The following is a 16,077-nucleotide window of genomic DNA, read 5'->3' as shown; positions in this document are numbered from 1 at the left end:
AGAAAGAAAGAAAGAAAGAGGTAGTTTTTGCCAGGTGTTGGTGGCTCACACCTGTAATCCTAGCTACTCAGGAGACTGAAATCTGAGGATCACATTTCAAAGCACAAAAGTCCAATTAGCCACCAGAAAATTGGAAGTGGCACAGTGGCTCAAGTGGTAGAGTGCTAGCTTTGTGCTGAAGAGCTCAGAGAACATGCCCAGGCCCAGAGTTCAAGTCCGATGAGTGACAAAAAAATAAAAAAAAAAAAGTAGTTTTTCAGCTTGGGGAGAGGCCCTCCCCAGAATCCAGAGGATGGGGGCTTCTGAACCTTGATGCTGCTGTGCAGTGGTGGTGCCTTAGGCCGTGAGAAAGGCGCCTCTAAGTCTCAAAGTAGACAAAATATGAATTTTTCATTTCAGAGAAAAATGTACAGTTTCCAGTTGTCTAAAGTAAAGAGAACACAAAAGGAAAAGGGGAAAACTTATTTTTCACTGGGAAGAAGCCTTCTGGTTGCTTCAGAAGTAGTAGTAGTAGCACTTTGTCTATAGGTTTGTACTTGTCTCCAGTGAGTTTTGCTGATGTATTTTGTGGTGCTGATGATGGAGCCCAGGCCCCATTGCACACAGAATGTGCTACTCTACTGAGTCCCACCCCAGCCCCCAACAAACTTTCCTTAAAATGATGGACAGAAAACAAGTCACTTTGGATCCCAATTCTCAGTCTGAAGCCTCATGCTTTTGCAATGGCTGCGCAGAGTGAGGAATGGAAGGAAAGGCTCCAACACCTATGGCTTCGGGTTCAGGCAGTATACTGACTCTATGTGGCCTTTCTTTTCCAACAGGACCCTTTCCACCTCATGTTTATTCATGAAGAGGCAACTCCTAGGAAACCTCCCTTCTCCTTCCTCCTCCTGCGGGCACTTTAATCCTTTAGAAGCCCAGGCCGAGTCCTTAACTGACCCCTTCCCTCCTCAGGCACTCAGGGCCAGGATGGACACAAGACTGCCACTGTGGCCGGGGACTGTTTTGGTCATTCATTGGTTCTAGGAAGGGCCATGACCTCTTTCTTGAACTGATTTCCCTATTGTTTAGCTTGAAAAGAGACATCTGCAGTTTCATTCTCTATAAAACACTACTAATTTCTTTCTTCCTTCCTTCCTTCCTTCCTTCCTTCCTTCCTTCCTTCCTTCCTTCCTTTTCTTTTTTGGTGGGCTTGACCTCTGGGCCTGGGCACTGTTCCTAAGCTCTTCAGCTCAAGGCTACCACCCTGCCCCTTCAGCCACAGGGCCTCTTCCTATTTTTCTAGTGATTAATTGGAGATTAGAGTCTCATGTTCTTTAGTGCCTGGGCTGGTTTTGAACTGCGATCCTCAGACCTCAGCCTCCTGAATAGCTAGGTTTACAGGCATGAGCTACTGCTCCCTGCCCCCCTAATTTTTTTTTAACTGCAGTTGGGTGGCTTTCCTTTCTAATGAAGTCAAATAGCCTCTTTCCTGATGATGGTGGTTATAATTATGCCTCATTTAACTCCCAGAAGACTGTTTAAATTGGAGGTGCACAACGTGACCTTTTCTCTCCCCTCTCTATATCTGAGCAAGAGAAGAATACTGGAGACCTGTGGCCCAGAAAAATATTCTGTGACCCCGCCCCCCCAAACCCCCATCCTCTCTCTCCACCCCAACCTTGTGCTGAGTAGCTGCGTCAGTGGGTTCAGGGACAGTGAGCATGTGTTTGATAATGGGTGACACTGTAGGAGGAGGGAAACAGCAATACTGTCATTATTTCAAATCACTTCCACCCACCAGGCTGAGTCACTGGCACGTCACTGCTTAGGATTTTGCATCAGCCTCAAAAATATCCCTTTCCTCTCTTGGTGGCAAGCCTGCAGCCTCCCTAGATGACTGAGCACCTTCTGCAGAACACTTCCTCTGTATTGTCCTGACCAGTGACGTAACACAAAGTTTCCAACCTGAACCCTGATTGAAGCTGGGGGTGGGGGGACTGTCCCTACTTTCTGTGCAAGAAAATGTGGCCTGAGGACTCCATCCATGCTAACAAGGGGAAAGCTAGAATCCTGGCCTAACTCTGAATGCAGGAGAGAGTGAAAAGGACTTTGGGTTTGAATATAGAGACCTTGCTAAAATGTACCTGCCATAGGACAAAAAATACACTTGGTTGACATTATTCCACCACGTGGGATTCAATTAGAGATTTCAGGTTAACCCAGACCACATCCTTTTTGTTGTTGTTGTTCCCTAGATCATGAATAATATTATCTTCCCGTTATCTTCTCAAAATCCGATCAGAGAGTCCTCCTATAAACACTTGGCCAGTTTCCAGAACACTAATGACAGAAGGAAAAGAATGAATTTCCTCAGTGGGGCCAGTGGTGCTAAGCACACAATTTAGAGGCCACACAGATCTCCAAAGACTGAGCACGTGGCAGAGCCTTCCTCTAGTTTCCTGTGTGCCGACCACAAAGGGCTGTTGTGATGATTAAATGAGACACTAACACATGTAGCACAAGGCCAATACTAAATCTCCCCACATGCTGCAGATGTTATTATGAATTAATAAGAATGACATTATCTATCTGGCAGAGGCCAGATTCTACCAGCAATGGCTCTTTTCTAACCTTTTAAGTGTTTTCTAGAATTGTGTGTGGGTGGGTGGGTGTGGTGTGCCTGAGCACAGCACACACACACACGTGGGATTGAAACCAGGACCTGTGAATGCTAAAGCGAAGCTCCACCACTGAGCAACACACCTGACCCTAAGAATTTTTTGGAACTGTTATGTATAATTATGTTACAGCAAATCTATAATGAAAACATTTATTTTACACTTATTAGATGGGTGACTGGAGCCCCCTACTGCCAAAGAAGTCCCAACTGCTTGTGGGGGGGGAGAGTAGAGCAGAGAGGCTAGGTAGTATTTTGTTTGTTGCTTTTCATTCAGATTCCAGATAAATTTTGGGGAGCCTTCTAAGAAGAGTCCTGGTTAGACCATCAGGATGAGAAGACCTGTCTCTCCACCTAGAAGGCACTGTCTCCAAGAGCAGAATCCAGTGGGATTTCTTACTGTCACCAACCCCAAAGAAGATCCTTCCTCCTTTTCACTGTTGGAGCTGCTTAACCATAGTTCCTCCACTTTGACCCTTACTTATACTTAGGCTTCAACTGTCAGCATGTCACTTGCCCCTGCTCAGCCCTCACCAACTGTGACCTCCTTTCTACTTGGTCCAACCACAAGCTACTTCCTTAGTAACCCTCATAATGACCCAACTACATACGTTTCTGTACTCCAATAACCTTCCCAACACATCACTAATCCCCCCTATAAATACCTCCAATCTGTATGTGGTGGGGAGGGTGGAGTGGGGTCAGAGGAGGGGTGGAGAGGTCTAGCTCTCCTACTAGAGACCATTGTTCAGGTGTATATCCGTGGAATAAGCCCTGTGCTGATGTTGAGCCATCTCTTGTCTATCTCTGCATGTGCCTCTTGAGTCTACCACTCATAAAGACTTATCAGTGAAGATGAATGACAAGCTCTTGACTTCTCCAAAGAAGTAATTCAGAAATGGAAACATGGATTCTAAAATAGCAAGATTTACTCAAACAGAACAAATACAATTTCAGAGGAAGTTGAGGCTGGGTAGCTTGACCAAACACTCCAGTCCAGCTCCTAGGTCCTAGGTACTTTTTTCCCCCAAGCCCAGATTGGCTTTGCAGTCATGATCCTCCTGCCTCTGCTGAGTTCTGGGGTAACAGACATGTATCACCCAGCCCAGCTGTCAGGTACTTTTATGGATAAGGTTTTGTGAAGTTCCTGGCTCCAATTAATCACCAGAAAACCAGGAATATAGCTGTGGTTCAAAGTGGTATAGAGTGCTAGCCTTGAGCAAAAGAGCTCAGGAACAGAGCCCAAGCCATGAGTTCAAGCCCCATAGCCAATAGAAGAAGAAAAAGAGTCAAGGTGGTAATATGAAGGGAGAACATTCAGGAAAGTGCAGCTATGATATGTAGATGGGGCCTTTGGCTTATCTATAGAAGCCAGGGTGGAGAAAGTCCCCTTTGGGGACTACTGCTAGCAACCACAGGCTGCTGTAGTATTTGGTCCTCTGTGGCCTATGACTGCAAAACAATGGTGAAGCAGGAGTTTGGTAAAATGTAGCTGGACACAGTAGTGAGGGTCTCCCTGACTCCTCTTTATTGCTTCTTTCTGCCTGCCTCCCCCAGCTCAGCTGAACATGTGTACTAGAAATACCTTAGGACACCTCATTGTCCCCACTCTGCCCTGCAGTAAGGAAGAGGTGGGACCAGGAGCCTCCTCCAGCCTGTGCCTTTTAGAAATACGTTCTAGTTGCAGGGAGCACAGGGACCTGTCATGTGACACTGGTGAGGGCTGGGAGAGAGATGAGAATCACTGCTGCTGCACCTACTAATGAAGAGCCCACGTGCATATGTGTGGCCACGAAGGAACTGTCACAAAACCCAGCAGCTATAGACAATGACATATCACTGTGCTCTCAGCTCTATGCACATTGTGTATATACACACTTGATTTATCCTTGAGCCTCAGGATGGACAGAATCCAAACTGCTCTCAGATCGTGGGGTAGAGAACCATTCCCAGTAACAGGAGACATTAAAGGAGAGCCCTTGCCCTTTTGGAAACATTTATAGGTTAGGGATCCCACCCACTTCCTTCCCTGCAGGTCAGCCTTTCTCCTGCTTCCGAACTTGGGCGTCTCTAAACTATATTCTCTAGCAAAGCCCAGTGTCCCTCCCCAACATCAGCATCAGGCTCTCAGGTGGCCCTAAGATCACTCCATTTTCTACATGATCACTGTCATCTTTGACCTAAGCTACCACTACTGGCTGCATTAGGTCATAAAGATCCTCAGTCTAGGGAGGTTGGCCTAGTGATAGAGTGCTTTCTTAGCACCCAGAAAGACCCAGGTTCGATTCCCCAGTACCACATACACAGAAAAAGCCTGAAGTGGTGCTGTGGCTCAAGTGGTAGAGCACTAGCCTTGAGAAAGCCCAATGACAGTGCTCAGGCCCTGAGTTCAAGCCCCAGGACTGGCAAAAAAAATTCTCAGTCTACAAGCAAAGGACCACTATGAGCTAGAGTGTGAATCATCTTTTGAGTCCTTTCCACATTGCCTAAGGAAAATATCTATAAGATTCCATTAGCAAAGGAATCTTAAGTAGGTATGAGAAGGTCCCTTCTTGACTTACCATTTGTTTGTTTTTCAGAAGCACTGGAGTTTGAACTCAGGTCTTCATGCTTATCAGGCAAGTACTCAATACCTGAGCCACATCTCAAGAAGGATTTCTCTGTATAGGTTAGCTTTGAACCCAGGTCTCAGATCTCAGTCTTTTCAGTAGCTAATTCTATAAGCATGAGCCACTGTTGCCCAGCCCAGATTGGTTTTCTTTTCTTTTTTCTTTTTACCAGTCCTGGGCCTTTAACTCAGGATGTGAGCACTGTCCTTGGGCTTTCTCAAGGCTAGAGCTCTACCTCTTGAGCTATAGTACCACTTCCAGCTTTTTTCTATGCATGTGATATCAAGGACTCGAACCTGGGTCTTCATGCATGCTAGGCAAGCACTGTACCACTAGGCTAAACTCTCAGCCCCCAGCTTGTTTTTGAGACAGTGCCTCATTAACTTTTATCCTAACTGGACTTGGCCCATGATCTCATATGGGTGGGATTATAGGCCTAGCCTGATTTACCAGTCAACCTCCCAAAGAGGTACAATGTCTCTCTGAGGAGGCAGTCATTAGATCCCCATCAGGGTAAAGGCATGGAGGATGGAAAGGTCCTGGCCTTGTGCCTTGGACAGAGATTTGCTAGAGTCAGTTCCTTGCTTTCCTTCAAGCCCAGACCATGGGCACTCCTGACCCCTCACATGATAAGCAAATAATCATACTAGAACATGGAAAACTCCGAGTCAGCCAGTCAGGCTTACCAGCAGTATGCTTACTAACAAAATACAATAGGAATTCAGCACGTTCTCCCCATCGCTAGTGTAAGTAGAATATCCCCAGAATGCCATGTGTTGGAAACAGAACTTGATTCTAAGAATGCCAGTACAGAGGTTTTAGTTCAGCACTGAATAAGGAAATACTAGCTGTCAATTTTCCATGTAAAACTTGTTATTTCTGAGAGGCAAGTGCAGGAGCACTGCTTCTGTGAGTAAAAATAGATTTGGACAACTTCATTACCTAGCTTCACTTCCATCTACTTTTCCATTAAAAGGAAATAGCCCAAACACTTTCAGTAAAATTAAGAATGGATAATTAAGCACAATAAATAAGAATGTACCAAATAAGTGAAAATAGAATACCAGATAGAGAGCTGGGAGTTTAGCCTAGTGGTAGAGTGCTTGTCTAGCATGCACAAAGACCCGGGTTCGATTCTTTGGTACAATATACATAGAAAAAAGCCAGAAGTGGTGCTATGGCTCGTGTTAGAGCTCTAGCCTTGAGAAAGCCCAAGGACAGTGCTCAGGCCCTGAGTTAAAGTACCAGGACTGGCAAAAAAAAAAAAAAGAAGGAAGGAAAGAAGAAGGAAAGGGAAAAAGAAAGAGAAAGAGAAAGAGAAAAAGAAAAGAATACCTGATAGAACTTGAAAAATCACAATGACAAGGCCAGGTACTCGTGGCTAATACCTGTTATCCTAACTACTCAGGAGGCCTGACATATGAGGACTGTGGTTTGAAACCAGCCTGGGCAGGAAAGTCCATGAGACTCTTACCACCAATAAAAATACCCAAAAAGTCAGAAGTGGAGCTGTAGTTCAAATGGTAGAGTGCTAGCCTTGAGCATAAAAGTTCAGGGAAAGAGCCCAGGCACAGAGTTCAAGCCAAAGGAGAACTGGCAAAAAAAGAACAAAGAAAATAAAAATAATGTGGAATTACTCCTTGGAGATATTGCTTTCATTGGTAATGAACAGAAATGACAATGAAGATGAATTGGCTTTGATATACAGAAGTGCAATTTCTGAAGAGCTTCAGTCCTTCCTCATACCAAACAAAGCACATCCAGACTCTGACCCCCAGCTCTGAACTTTGCTAGTGGCTTCACCAGCCAGCTTAGCTCCAGCTCCAGAGCTGTTCAGGACCAGGAAAAGAGAAAAGGTTGTCCACTCTCATATTAAAACATGTGTCACATGTGCTTGGTTCTGGCATGTCTGTGTAATAGAACCATGACACTGCACAACAAAAAGGAGCTATGTACGCTATGGAGCTTGTCCTAGATAATCTGCTATCAGAATGCTCAGCTTCTAAATCCTGTTCTCCAAATGTTATCACTTCTGGATCCTTTATTGATAATTTGGAAACCTCATGATTCCAAGTGGACCTCTGACATGTGTCAATAGGAAGTCTCAATGGAAAGAAATTCCCGATAGTGGTTGGCTACTTTCCTCGTGAAACTACTAAAGTACACTAGGTTTAACAGAGCCCTTGAATGGCATGAACTAGCTCCTTCATCAGTATTTGCAATTTCCTTCGGTTCTGGTTTTCCAAGTTGAATTCAATGTAAGTAGAAAGTATGAGCTTGAACAGCATGGTTAATATTTCCCAGTGTTTAAATCATTCAAGATTATTTATACTACAAACACACAGAAGACAAAAATTCAGTCTTATTAAACTGTTTCCCAAAGTCGATTAGAAAATGGATTAAGCAGAAAATAAAAGGAAAGAAAAGAAAATGGATTAAGCCAGGTATGGTGGTGACACCTGTAGTTGCAGCACCAGCAGACTGAGGTAAGAGGACAAAACTTAAGACCGGCTTGGGCAAATTAGTGAGGCCATGTCTCATAATAAATTTTAAGGGCAAGGGCTGTAGCTCAGTGGGGAGCACTTGCCTAGAATATAGAAGATACTGGGTCAGTCTCCAGTACACACACACACACACACACACACACACACACACATGCACGCACGCACACGCACACAGGAAAAAATGGATTAAGTGACTTTCAAACATTTGGGATACATCTCATAGCACAAAATGCGTCACGTTGTAATGACATGATGATATTTTCCCTTATAGCTTCCATGCATGCTAATGCTTTTAAATTTTATCCTGTTCTGTTCTACTCCGTTTTCTTCCTTTCCTTCTTCCCTTACTGTCTCTTCCTATCTATTATTCTTTTCTTTTTTTTTTTTATTTTAGAAGTATGGGTTGAAGCTTCTTATATGGACTTCACAATCCCTCATGGATTTTAGCCTATAGTTTAAAAGTAACCAGATTATATATAAAATCCCAGCTACTCAAGAGGCTGAGACTAGATTTGGCAGTTCAAAGCCAACCCAAGAAAAAGTCATCAATAATAAGCCCAGCAGATGATGCCTGCCTGTCATCCCAGCTAAACCAGAGATAGAGATAGGAAGATAATGGTCTGAGGACCACCTGAGACAAAAGCACAAGACCTGCTGGGTAGACTGTCATTCACCTGAATCCCAGCTACTCAGGAGGCTGAGATCTAAAGTATTGCTGTTCAAAGCCAGACTGAGCAGAAAAGTCCAAACCTTCTAAGTGTTAATGTCCCCTTTCTTCCAACATGGGCTGAGTGACTTTCAGAGGCTGACCACTGGGATCACACAGTGTCCTGGTGGTTTAAGAGTTAAATTCCCTGGTTGAGAGGAACTAGAGCTGTGTCTGGCTGTGAAGATAAGAACCTTTCAAACATGGAGTTCAGAGAAGAAACTCTGATGTGAGGGCAAGCAGCCAATTAAAATCTGGGAAGCCACAACTATGGAAAGTTTTACATTTCCTTTCAACTTAAGTACCTCATTATACAGGCCCCAGTTGCAGACCTCAAGAAATCAGCTCAGTGTTGCAAGAGCCAGTCTCTGCAGAGCTGCTGGCTTTCCCCAGGGAGTCTGGAAGGGATCTGATGTAGCTGCACCTCAAATGACTTAAGAGGCAGAGGCAAGGAAGCAGCTAGGGCAGTGATTTGTGAATATCACATGTACTCTGCCAAGTGAGCAGAAACCACTACCTCTCGACTTCCAGCCCAAGATGGGGACTGTTTAAAGCAAAAAAGACCATCTTTCCCTCTAAGGGAAGAATATAAGCATATTGAAAAAAAGTACAAAGAAAATCAGCATCCCTGCCCACCATAAAAAAAAACAAACAAAACACACACACACACACACACAAAACAAAGAGACCCTATTGTCACACATGGGTTATGATTAAAGACAACAGAGACAAACTCAGGGAAACCCAGAGTCAGCCACAGGTGTCAAGCCTTATTTTAAATGTCAACTTGTTTTTATAAATGTGACCATTCTGTTTTTGAAGAAATCAGAGCAGCTGATAATCTTTATGAATTACTAAAATTGGCCTGGAGTGTCGTGGTTACTTGGAGGACAGATAAACAATGCTAAAGAGTAAGAAGTAACCTGGGGATTAGTGACTCACACCTGTATTCCTAGTGACTCAGGAGGCTGAGATCTGAGGAGTGTGGGTTGAAGCCAGCCCAGGCAGGAGAGTCAATGAGACTTTTATCTCCAATTAACCACCAAAAAGCTGGAAGTAGGGCTGTGGCTCAAGCATTATGCTTGCTCAGGGATAGTGCCCAGGCCCTAAATTCAAGTCTGAGGCTGGTGTGAGCACTCACACACACACACATACACACACACACACACACACACACACACACACACACACACACACACACACGTAAGGAAAGCCTTTGTCAAGCATGTATGAGGTCCTAGGCCCCACTCTTTGCCCTGAAGAAAAGCAAAAAAGTAAGAGGGAAAGTCTGTAGTACAGAGGGTGACACACTTCTTGCACACTTCACCCACTGTTCTCACAGGACCCAGAGCCCACAATGAAGGTACCCAGTACAGTGTAAGAAATTAAATGAGTAAAACAATTTTCAAAAATGAAGATGAGAATGCAGCAGTTAACTCACCAGATACCATGCTGAAAATGAGCTATACAACTTGTGGGTGAGGATGCAAGGGAAAAACTGGGAGAGAGCAAGGGAAGGGGTGATGCTGACTTGTGTAACTATAACCCTTCTGTACATCACCTTCGTAATAACAATAAAATTCATATTTTTGAATGTAGATGTAGCCTTCACTGGCATTTCCTTCCTATTAGAATCAAACCTAAGTTCTATCCTGTGGCCTGGAAAACCCAGCCTCACCCGTTCACGGTGCCTCTCCCGCTTTCCTTCTCTTGGCTATGGCCACCCTGACCTTTGACCCAGCCTCAAAGAGTGGTTTTCTCTTGGAGGGCCCTGCATCCATTTCCTTAGTCTTTCATGTGGCTCGCATCCAAGCTCTTTCCTCCTTTTCCAAGTCCAAGTCAATCCTCTATTGTGTCACAAGCTTAGCTAGTGGAAACCCATGCTGTGATTAAATCCTAAATGTTCTCCTAAAGGCCGTGTGCCAGAGGCTGGCTTTGCAGAGTGGGGAGGTAGATATAGGAGGTGGGGCTGAGTGAAAGGAAGTTAAGTCATTGGGAACATGCCTTTGAACAGGGTCCTGAGACTCTGACTCTCCCAGTATTTTTATTTCCCTAGCTACCAGGAAGGAAGCAGCTTTGTCACCTCATGAACCCACCTTAAGCAACAGTGCCAACTGAACCCTCTGAAGCCATTTTTAGTTGGCTTTCTCAGGTATTTGATCACAGCAATGTAAATGTAATACAGAATGCTCAGACTTCGAAGTGGGGTCACTGTTTGGACTATTCCTGGCAATGTGGTTCCTTAAGAACTGGTTTATGGGAGGAGATTGGAAAGGCTTGGAGAATCAGGCTAGAGAAAGCATAGAATGCTGTAAGCAGAGATTGATAGGAGCTTTCTGGTGCAAACTCAGAGTGCCAGAATTTAGATAGGAATGCCAATGGTTAAGGTTGCATTCAAGAGTTTTCAGCCCAGAGTATGGTCTAGTGTTAGAGTGCTTGCCTACCATGCAGCAAGCCCTGGGTTTGATTCCTTGGTACCACATACACAGAAAAAGCCAGAAGTGGTGCTGTGGCTCAAGTGGTGGAAAGCTAATCTTGAGCAAAAACTGTTCAAAGACATTGCCTAGGCCCAGAGTTCAAGCCCTAGGACTGGGGGGTAGGGGGAGGGAAGGAGGGTAGAAGGGAGGGAGGGAGGGAGAGAGAGAGAGAGAGAGAGAGAGAGAGAGAGAGAGAGAGAGAGAGAGAGAGAGAGAGAGAGAGAGTGTGTGTTTTCAGAAGGAAAGGAGGACAGGACTCTATGGGGATTAGACTAGAAGCTATGCTGGTCTTCACTTTGTCCAGGTCCTGGGACTATAGGACTAAGTTTCTTTTTTTGGTGGGTCGTGGGGCTTGGCCTGGGTGCTGTCCCTGAGCGCTTCAGTTCAAGGCTTTCAGTCTTACTCAGCGTGGACTCATGTTGCTGTTCTGCTCCTGCTGTGGAATGGAAATGTGTATCCAGAGCTACCACATGTTGGAAGTGTAGTGACTTGCTATTTTGGTTTTTATAGGGGCCTCAATGCCATTTGCCTTGTGTCTCAGAGTTGACTCTGAATTTGGCCTCTCCAGTAAGGCTGGAGTAGTAAGATTTGGGGGCCACTTGGAGATGGACTACTATATGCATTTTGCAATGTGAGATGGGCCTCTGGGAACAGAATAAAATGTTAAAGGTTAAATCTTATATGATCCCCAAGGACTCATATCTCCCCAAATATGGGGGAGTAAGAACCTCCCAAAGGGAGGTGAGGCCTATGGGAGGAAATAATCTCCTTGAAGGAGATATTGGGGCCCCACCCCTTCTGGGTCCTGCATCTTGGCCGCTGTGAGGTGAGTGAAGCTGTTCCAGCATGAACTTCTCACGGTGATGTACTGTCTTACCACAGTTGCTCACACAGTAGAGCCAGAACCCAGAACCAGAACCACCCTTCTCCTTTTAAGTTGGTTTACTTAGGTATCTTGTTACCCTGACAGAAAGCCCCCGCTCAATAGGTGTTTCGGTATCACCCACTGGCAGGCTCCTTTGGTTTAAGTACTCTTGCCCCAGACTAGGTAATTAAAAATTATTAAACATTTGCTGAGCAGCTGAGGATTCTGCTCTGCGAAAGTGGCTGCTGAGTGATATGAAGGCAAGTTGTACCTAGGGATGTTGTTGGTGAAATGGAAGAAAGCAACCAAGCTATCAGCAAGTAGGGCCAGGAGTCTGACCTAGTGGAGAGTGCTTACCTAACATGCACAAAGACACAGGTGGGATTCCCATGGTACCACATACATAGGAAAAACTGGAAGTGTTGCTGTGGTTCAAGTGGCAGAGCTCTAACCTTGGGAAAAGTCCAAGGATAGTGCTCAGGCCCTGAGTTCAAGCCCCAGGACTGGCAAAGAAAAAAAAAAAAGAAGAGTAGCAAAATCTCAGATACTTACCCTAAGCCAGAATCTCCAGCGCAGAGACCGCTGGGAAGGAATGGCGGTGGGCGTGGGACCCAGGTTGATGGACCATCCCGGAACATTCCTTAACTCAGCCATGGAGGGTTTACAGCTGCTGTGGCCAAGTCTGAAAAGGTGAGGGGAACAAATGCAAACAAAGAAAAGCACCAACTGATAGAATATATGGCAAGGAAAACCCTTGTGTTCAAAATTCCTTATCTCTCGTAAAAGGGAATTCAACTTAAAATTTTAAATTCTATAAATATTAAGCAAACAATTTAGAGTTTAGGTCATTCCTGATAAGCTTTTAAAATGGACAATTCATAAACAATGAATTTATTCATGTTATTATTGAAATTTTGAGGTAAGGATAAGCCTAGGCTCTCCCTATGTAGCCCAGAGTAGACGTAAACTTAACCATTTGCCACAGCCTTCCAAGTGCTTGGATTAAAAGCATGTACCACCATGAACCACTGATATTCACACTTTTCAAGTACCAATAGTATTTAATATGCATGCAAAGTTGAACAAACATGACCACTATCTAATTTCAGAACACTTTAATCACTTTCCTAAGAAGCTCTAAACCCATTGGCAGTTGTTTATAAACCCTTTTCTGGTATTGCCCAACCACAAATCTTTCTGAGTGTATGGTTCTGCCTGCCATTTTATACAAATTTACATGGAAATCACACACACACACACACACACACACACACACACACACACACACTTTGGTCAGTTCTGGTGCTTGAACTCTGGGCCTCTTGGCACTGTCCCTGAGCTCATCAGCTCAAGGCTATCGCTCTACCACTTGAGCCACAGCACCATTTACAGAAATTATATTTTGTTTATACTTTCATCAGTTGATAGAAATTTAAGTTGTTTATACTTTGGCTATTATGTATGCTTTTAAAATTCATACCCATTTGTGTGTGTGTGTGTGTGTGTGTGTGTGTGTGCGTAAACGTAGGGCTTATGTTCCTTTGAGCGAAATTGTATGATTTTGGCAGGGGTTTTTTTGGGGGGGAAGGGTAGGTTTGGTCTATTTTGGCCCCAAAACCATTTCCTCGAGATAGTCTTTTGCTCTACAGGCTGGCCTTTATCTTGCAATCCTATCTTAACCTCTCCAAGGTTGGAATTATAGGTGTGCATCATGGTTCTGGCAGCTTTTTAGTGAGGAATCTGCCTTCTAACTAGACATACAATGTGACCTAACTTAAATTCACATATAGAAGGCAAAAATTACCAAGAAACAAAGAAGTACTTTTAAAAGTTAACATAAAAACAAAATCAGAAGTTAACACGCTGAGCCCCTCTTGGTGCCTGTGCTGTTAGGAAATTTGTGCTTGGGGTTTAATCCTAAATGTGATCTCAAATATCCTTCAGGTACAGATGGAAAACCATAGGAGGTAATGTTGCTCAAGTCCATACTCTGCAGGCTCAGGGCTACTGGACACATTGGCTAGCTCCAAAGGGTGTAGGAGAGAAAAGCAGCCCCCCCCCCCCCCCCCCCCGCACATTCCTAGCAAAGACCCACGATCCAATTTCCCAGTCTAAGAGGCTTCCATCAAATTAAAAACCAAAGAAACAAACATGAAATAACAACATTCTGCCTTCAGGGAAAACAAGATGATTGGGAGGGGGTGCACCTAGTACCTGCTGAATGTAACTGTAACCCCTTTATACATTATCCCAACAATAAAGAAAAAGAAAGAAAGAAAGAAAGAAAGAAAGAAAGAAAGAAAGAAAGAAAGAAAGAAAGAAAGAAAGAAAGGAAAGAAAGCCCAGGGAAGCTGAGTTTAAATGAGGGAAAAATCCAATCTGAACAAAGGGTCTTTATTCTGGGTCTGTTGCAGTCAGGGTGAACTGAAGGTGAGCAGAGGGCAGCAGGGGACAGGACAGCCATGTGGGGCGCTGTCCACGTGCACTGAGAAGGCACACAGCCAACAGAGATGGCAGAGGAAAGGCCAGGGGGGAGGAGGGGGGTCCAGATGGGGGCAAGGGAGAGGTGAAGAGCTAAGGAGTGCCAGGCTGCGGGTAGGGAGGAGCTTCATTCTGACTCCACCTTCCTTCACCTCACTTCCCAGGGCCGGGGGACGTGAGAGCCACGCCCACTCCTCGTTCACAGACCAATACCGCTTTGCTTTCCTACTCCGCAGGGTGCCTCTTCCTGAGGACACTTGGTAGTTCACCGGCTCAAACCCTAACTGCTTCTCCATTTAGGGAATGGCGAATCAGCTCCTGTCAACAGTAACAATGGCTTTCAAGAATGTATGCTGAGCATCTCCTTGAAGTCTCCCCGGAGCCAGGCACAGCCAGTTCGCGGCACACAATGGACGCTAAGTGAGCTGGTGGAGGATATTATACTCCCATTGGAACCACACAGCTGTGTTTTCAATTCTGTCCATTCAATATTTCCCATCAAAGCCAGCTTTCCGTCTTTCAATATTGCAACCGGTTTATCCTCATCACATAAAGGCACAAAGTGTGTAGGGTGTCTTTTGTGATCAAAGAGAATGCTGTGTAGCAATCTGGGGCCCATCCACAATGATTCAGAGCAATTCTCTTCTCTCCTGGCTTCTCATATTGTTGGGAAATCGCAATCTCGCAATAAAAGCAAACAGAAGCTAGGCTGGATCTTCCAGTTATGTGGGAGAGGGAGCAAGGCATATGAGGACTATAGGGATTATTAACTGAGCTGACCAATTAAACCAGTACTGTCTCACACAGCTAATCACACTAAACGACCCGCTCCCCAGTCACACAAGCTACAGTTCAAGTGATCCACAACCATGTGTGACAACAAGTCATCACAATGAGTAGCAAAGATACATGAATTCCACTTCTGCACCAAATTCTTTTGGATACTGTTCAAATAGACCTACTGGATGGGCAGAATTGAACAAAAATAAGCCAATGTTTTTGTTTTAGACTTCAAACTTCAGAGATCAGCAAAATCCTTTTTATAGTCTGACGTTACCAAGTTTGTCTCTTTTCCAATATAGCTGCCACCAAATGACTAGGATGTAAGCTCCATGAAGACAGGCTAGAAGCAACGTCACATTCATAGCACATGCCCAGCAACTATCATCTAATGAAAGGTTACATGTGCACATATGTATATAGCATATATGTTTTAGGATTAAACAGATTTCTCATGCATTTGAAGCAAGTTCTCTTAAACCATGCTCTCAGCCCTTTTACTTTTCGTTTGTTTTTCAGATATAGTCTAACACTTTCACGCAGACCACAATCCCCCCACTTCCACCTACACACTAGGTAGGATTATAGGTGTGTGCCACCACACCCAGATTATCTTTTTCGTTTTATTTTTGCTGGCACCAGTCTGCTAAAAGGTGTCTCTGGATTCTGTATGTACACTAACACACACACATACATCACTGGCTGGGTCATGTCACACAATGAATGAGTTAGCTAGTATTTTCTGAGAAATTAATATATTAATTTGTGACAAAATATATTTGTGACAAAACATGCCACCATCAATTCCACAAGAGTAGATTTTTCTAAATTGACTTCAAACATAAAGGGCAAGAAACTTGTCTGTTTGCTTTTCAATGGCACTCAACTGCCCTCTTGTGGTAAGACACAGAATGTATTGTCAATTTTAATTTAAAAAGCAAGTGATTTTATGCTTCTAATAATTCATAAAACCCATACTGATAGTATCAGAATCAA

General features: G+C 44.3%; 1 protein-coding gene across 1 annotated transcript in view; it reads right to left on the bottom strand.

The window, feature by feature from the left end:
- The window catches only part of Atp6v1c1 (ATPase H+ transporting V1 subunit C1), a 68,982-nt gene that overhangs the window by 3,506 nt on the left and 49,399 nt on the right, over nt 1-16,077 (bottom strand). The window contains exon 14 of the mRNA XM_090339177.1: nt 12,373-12,502. Coding sequence (XP_090195303.1) covers nt 12,373-12,502 — 130 coding nt within the window. The remainder of the gene's footprint in view (nt 1-12,372; nt 12,503-16,077) is intronic.

Source organism: Megascapheus bottae, chromosome 9 (genome assembly GCF_031878675.1).
Source record: "Megascapheus bottae isolate mThoBot1 chromosome 9, mThoBot2.hap1, whole genome shotgun sequence".
Classification (NCBI taxonomy): domain Eukaryota; kingdom Metazoa; phylum Chordata; class Mammalia; order Rodentia; family Geomyidae; genus Megascapheus; species Megascapheus bottae.
This window is presented reverse-complemented; position numbering and strand designations above follow the sequence as displayed.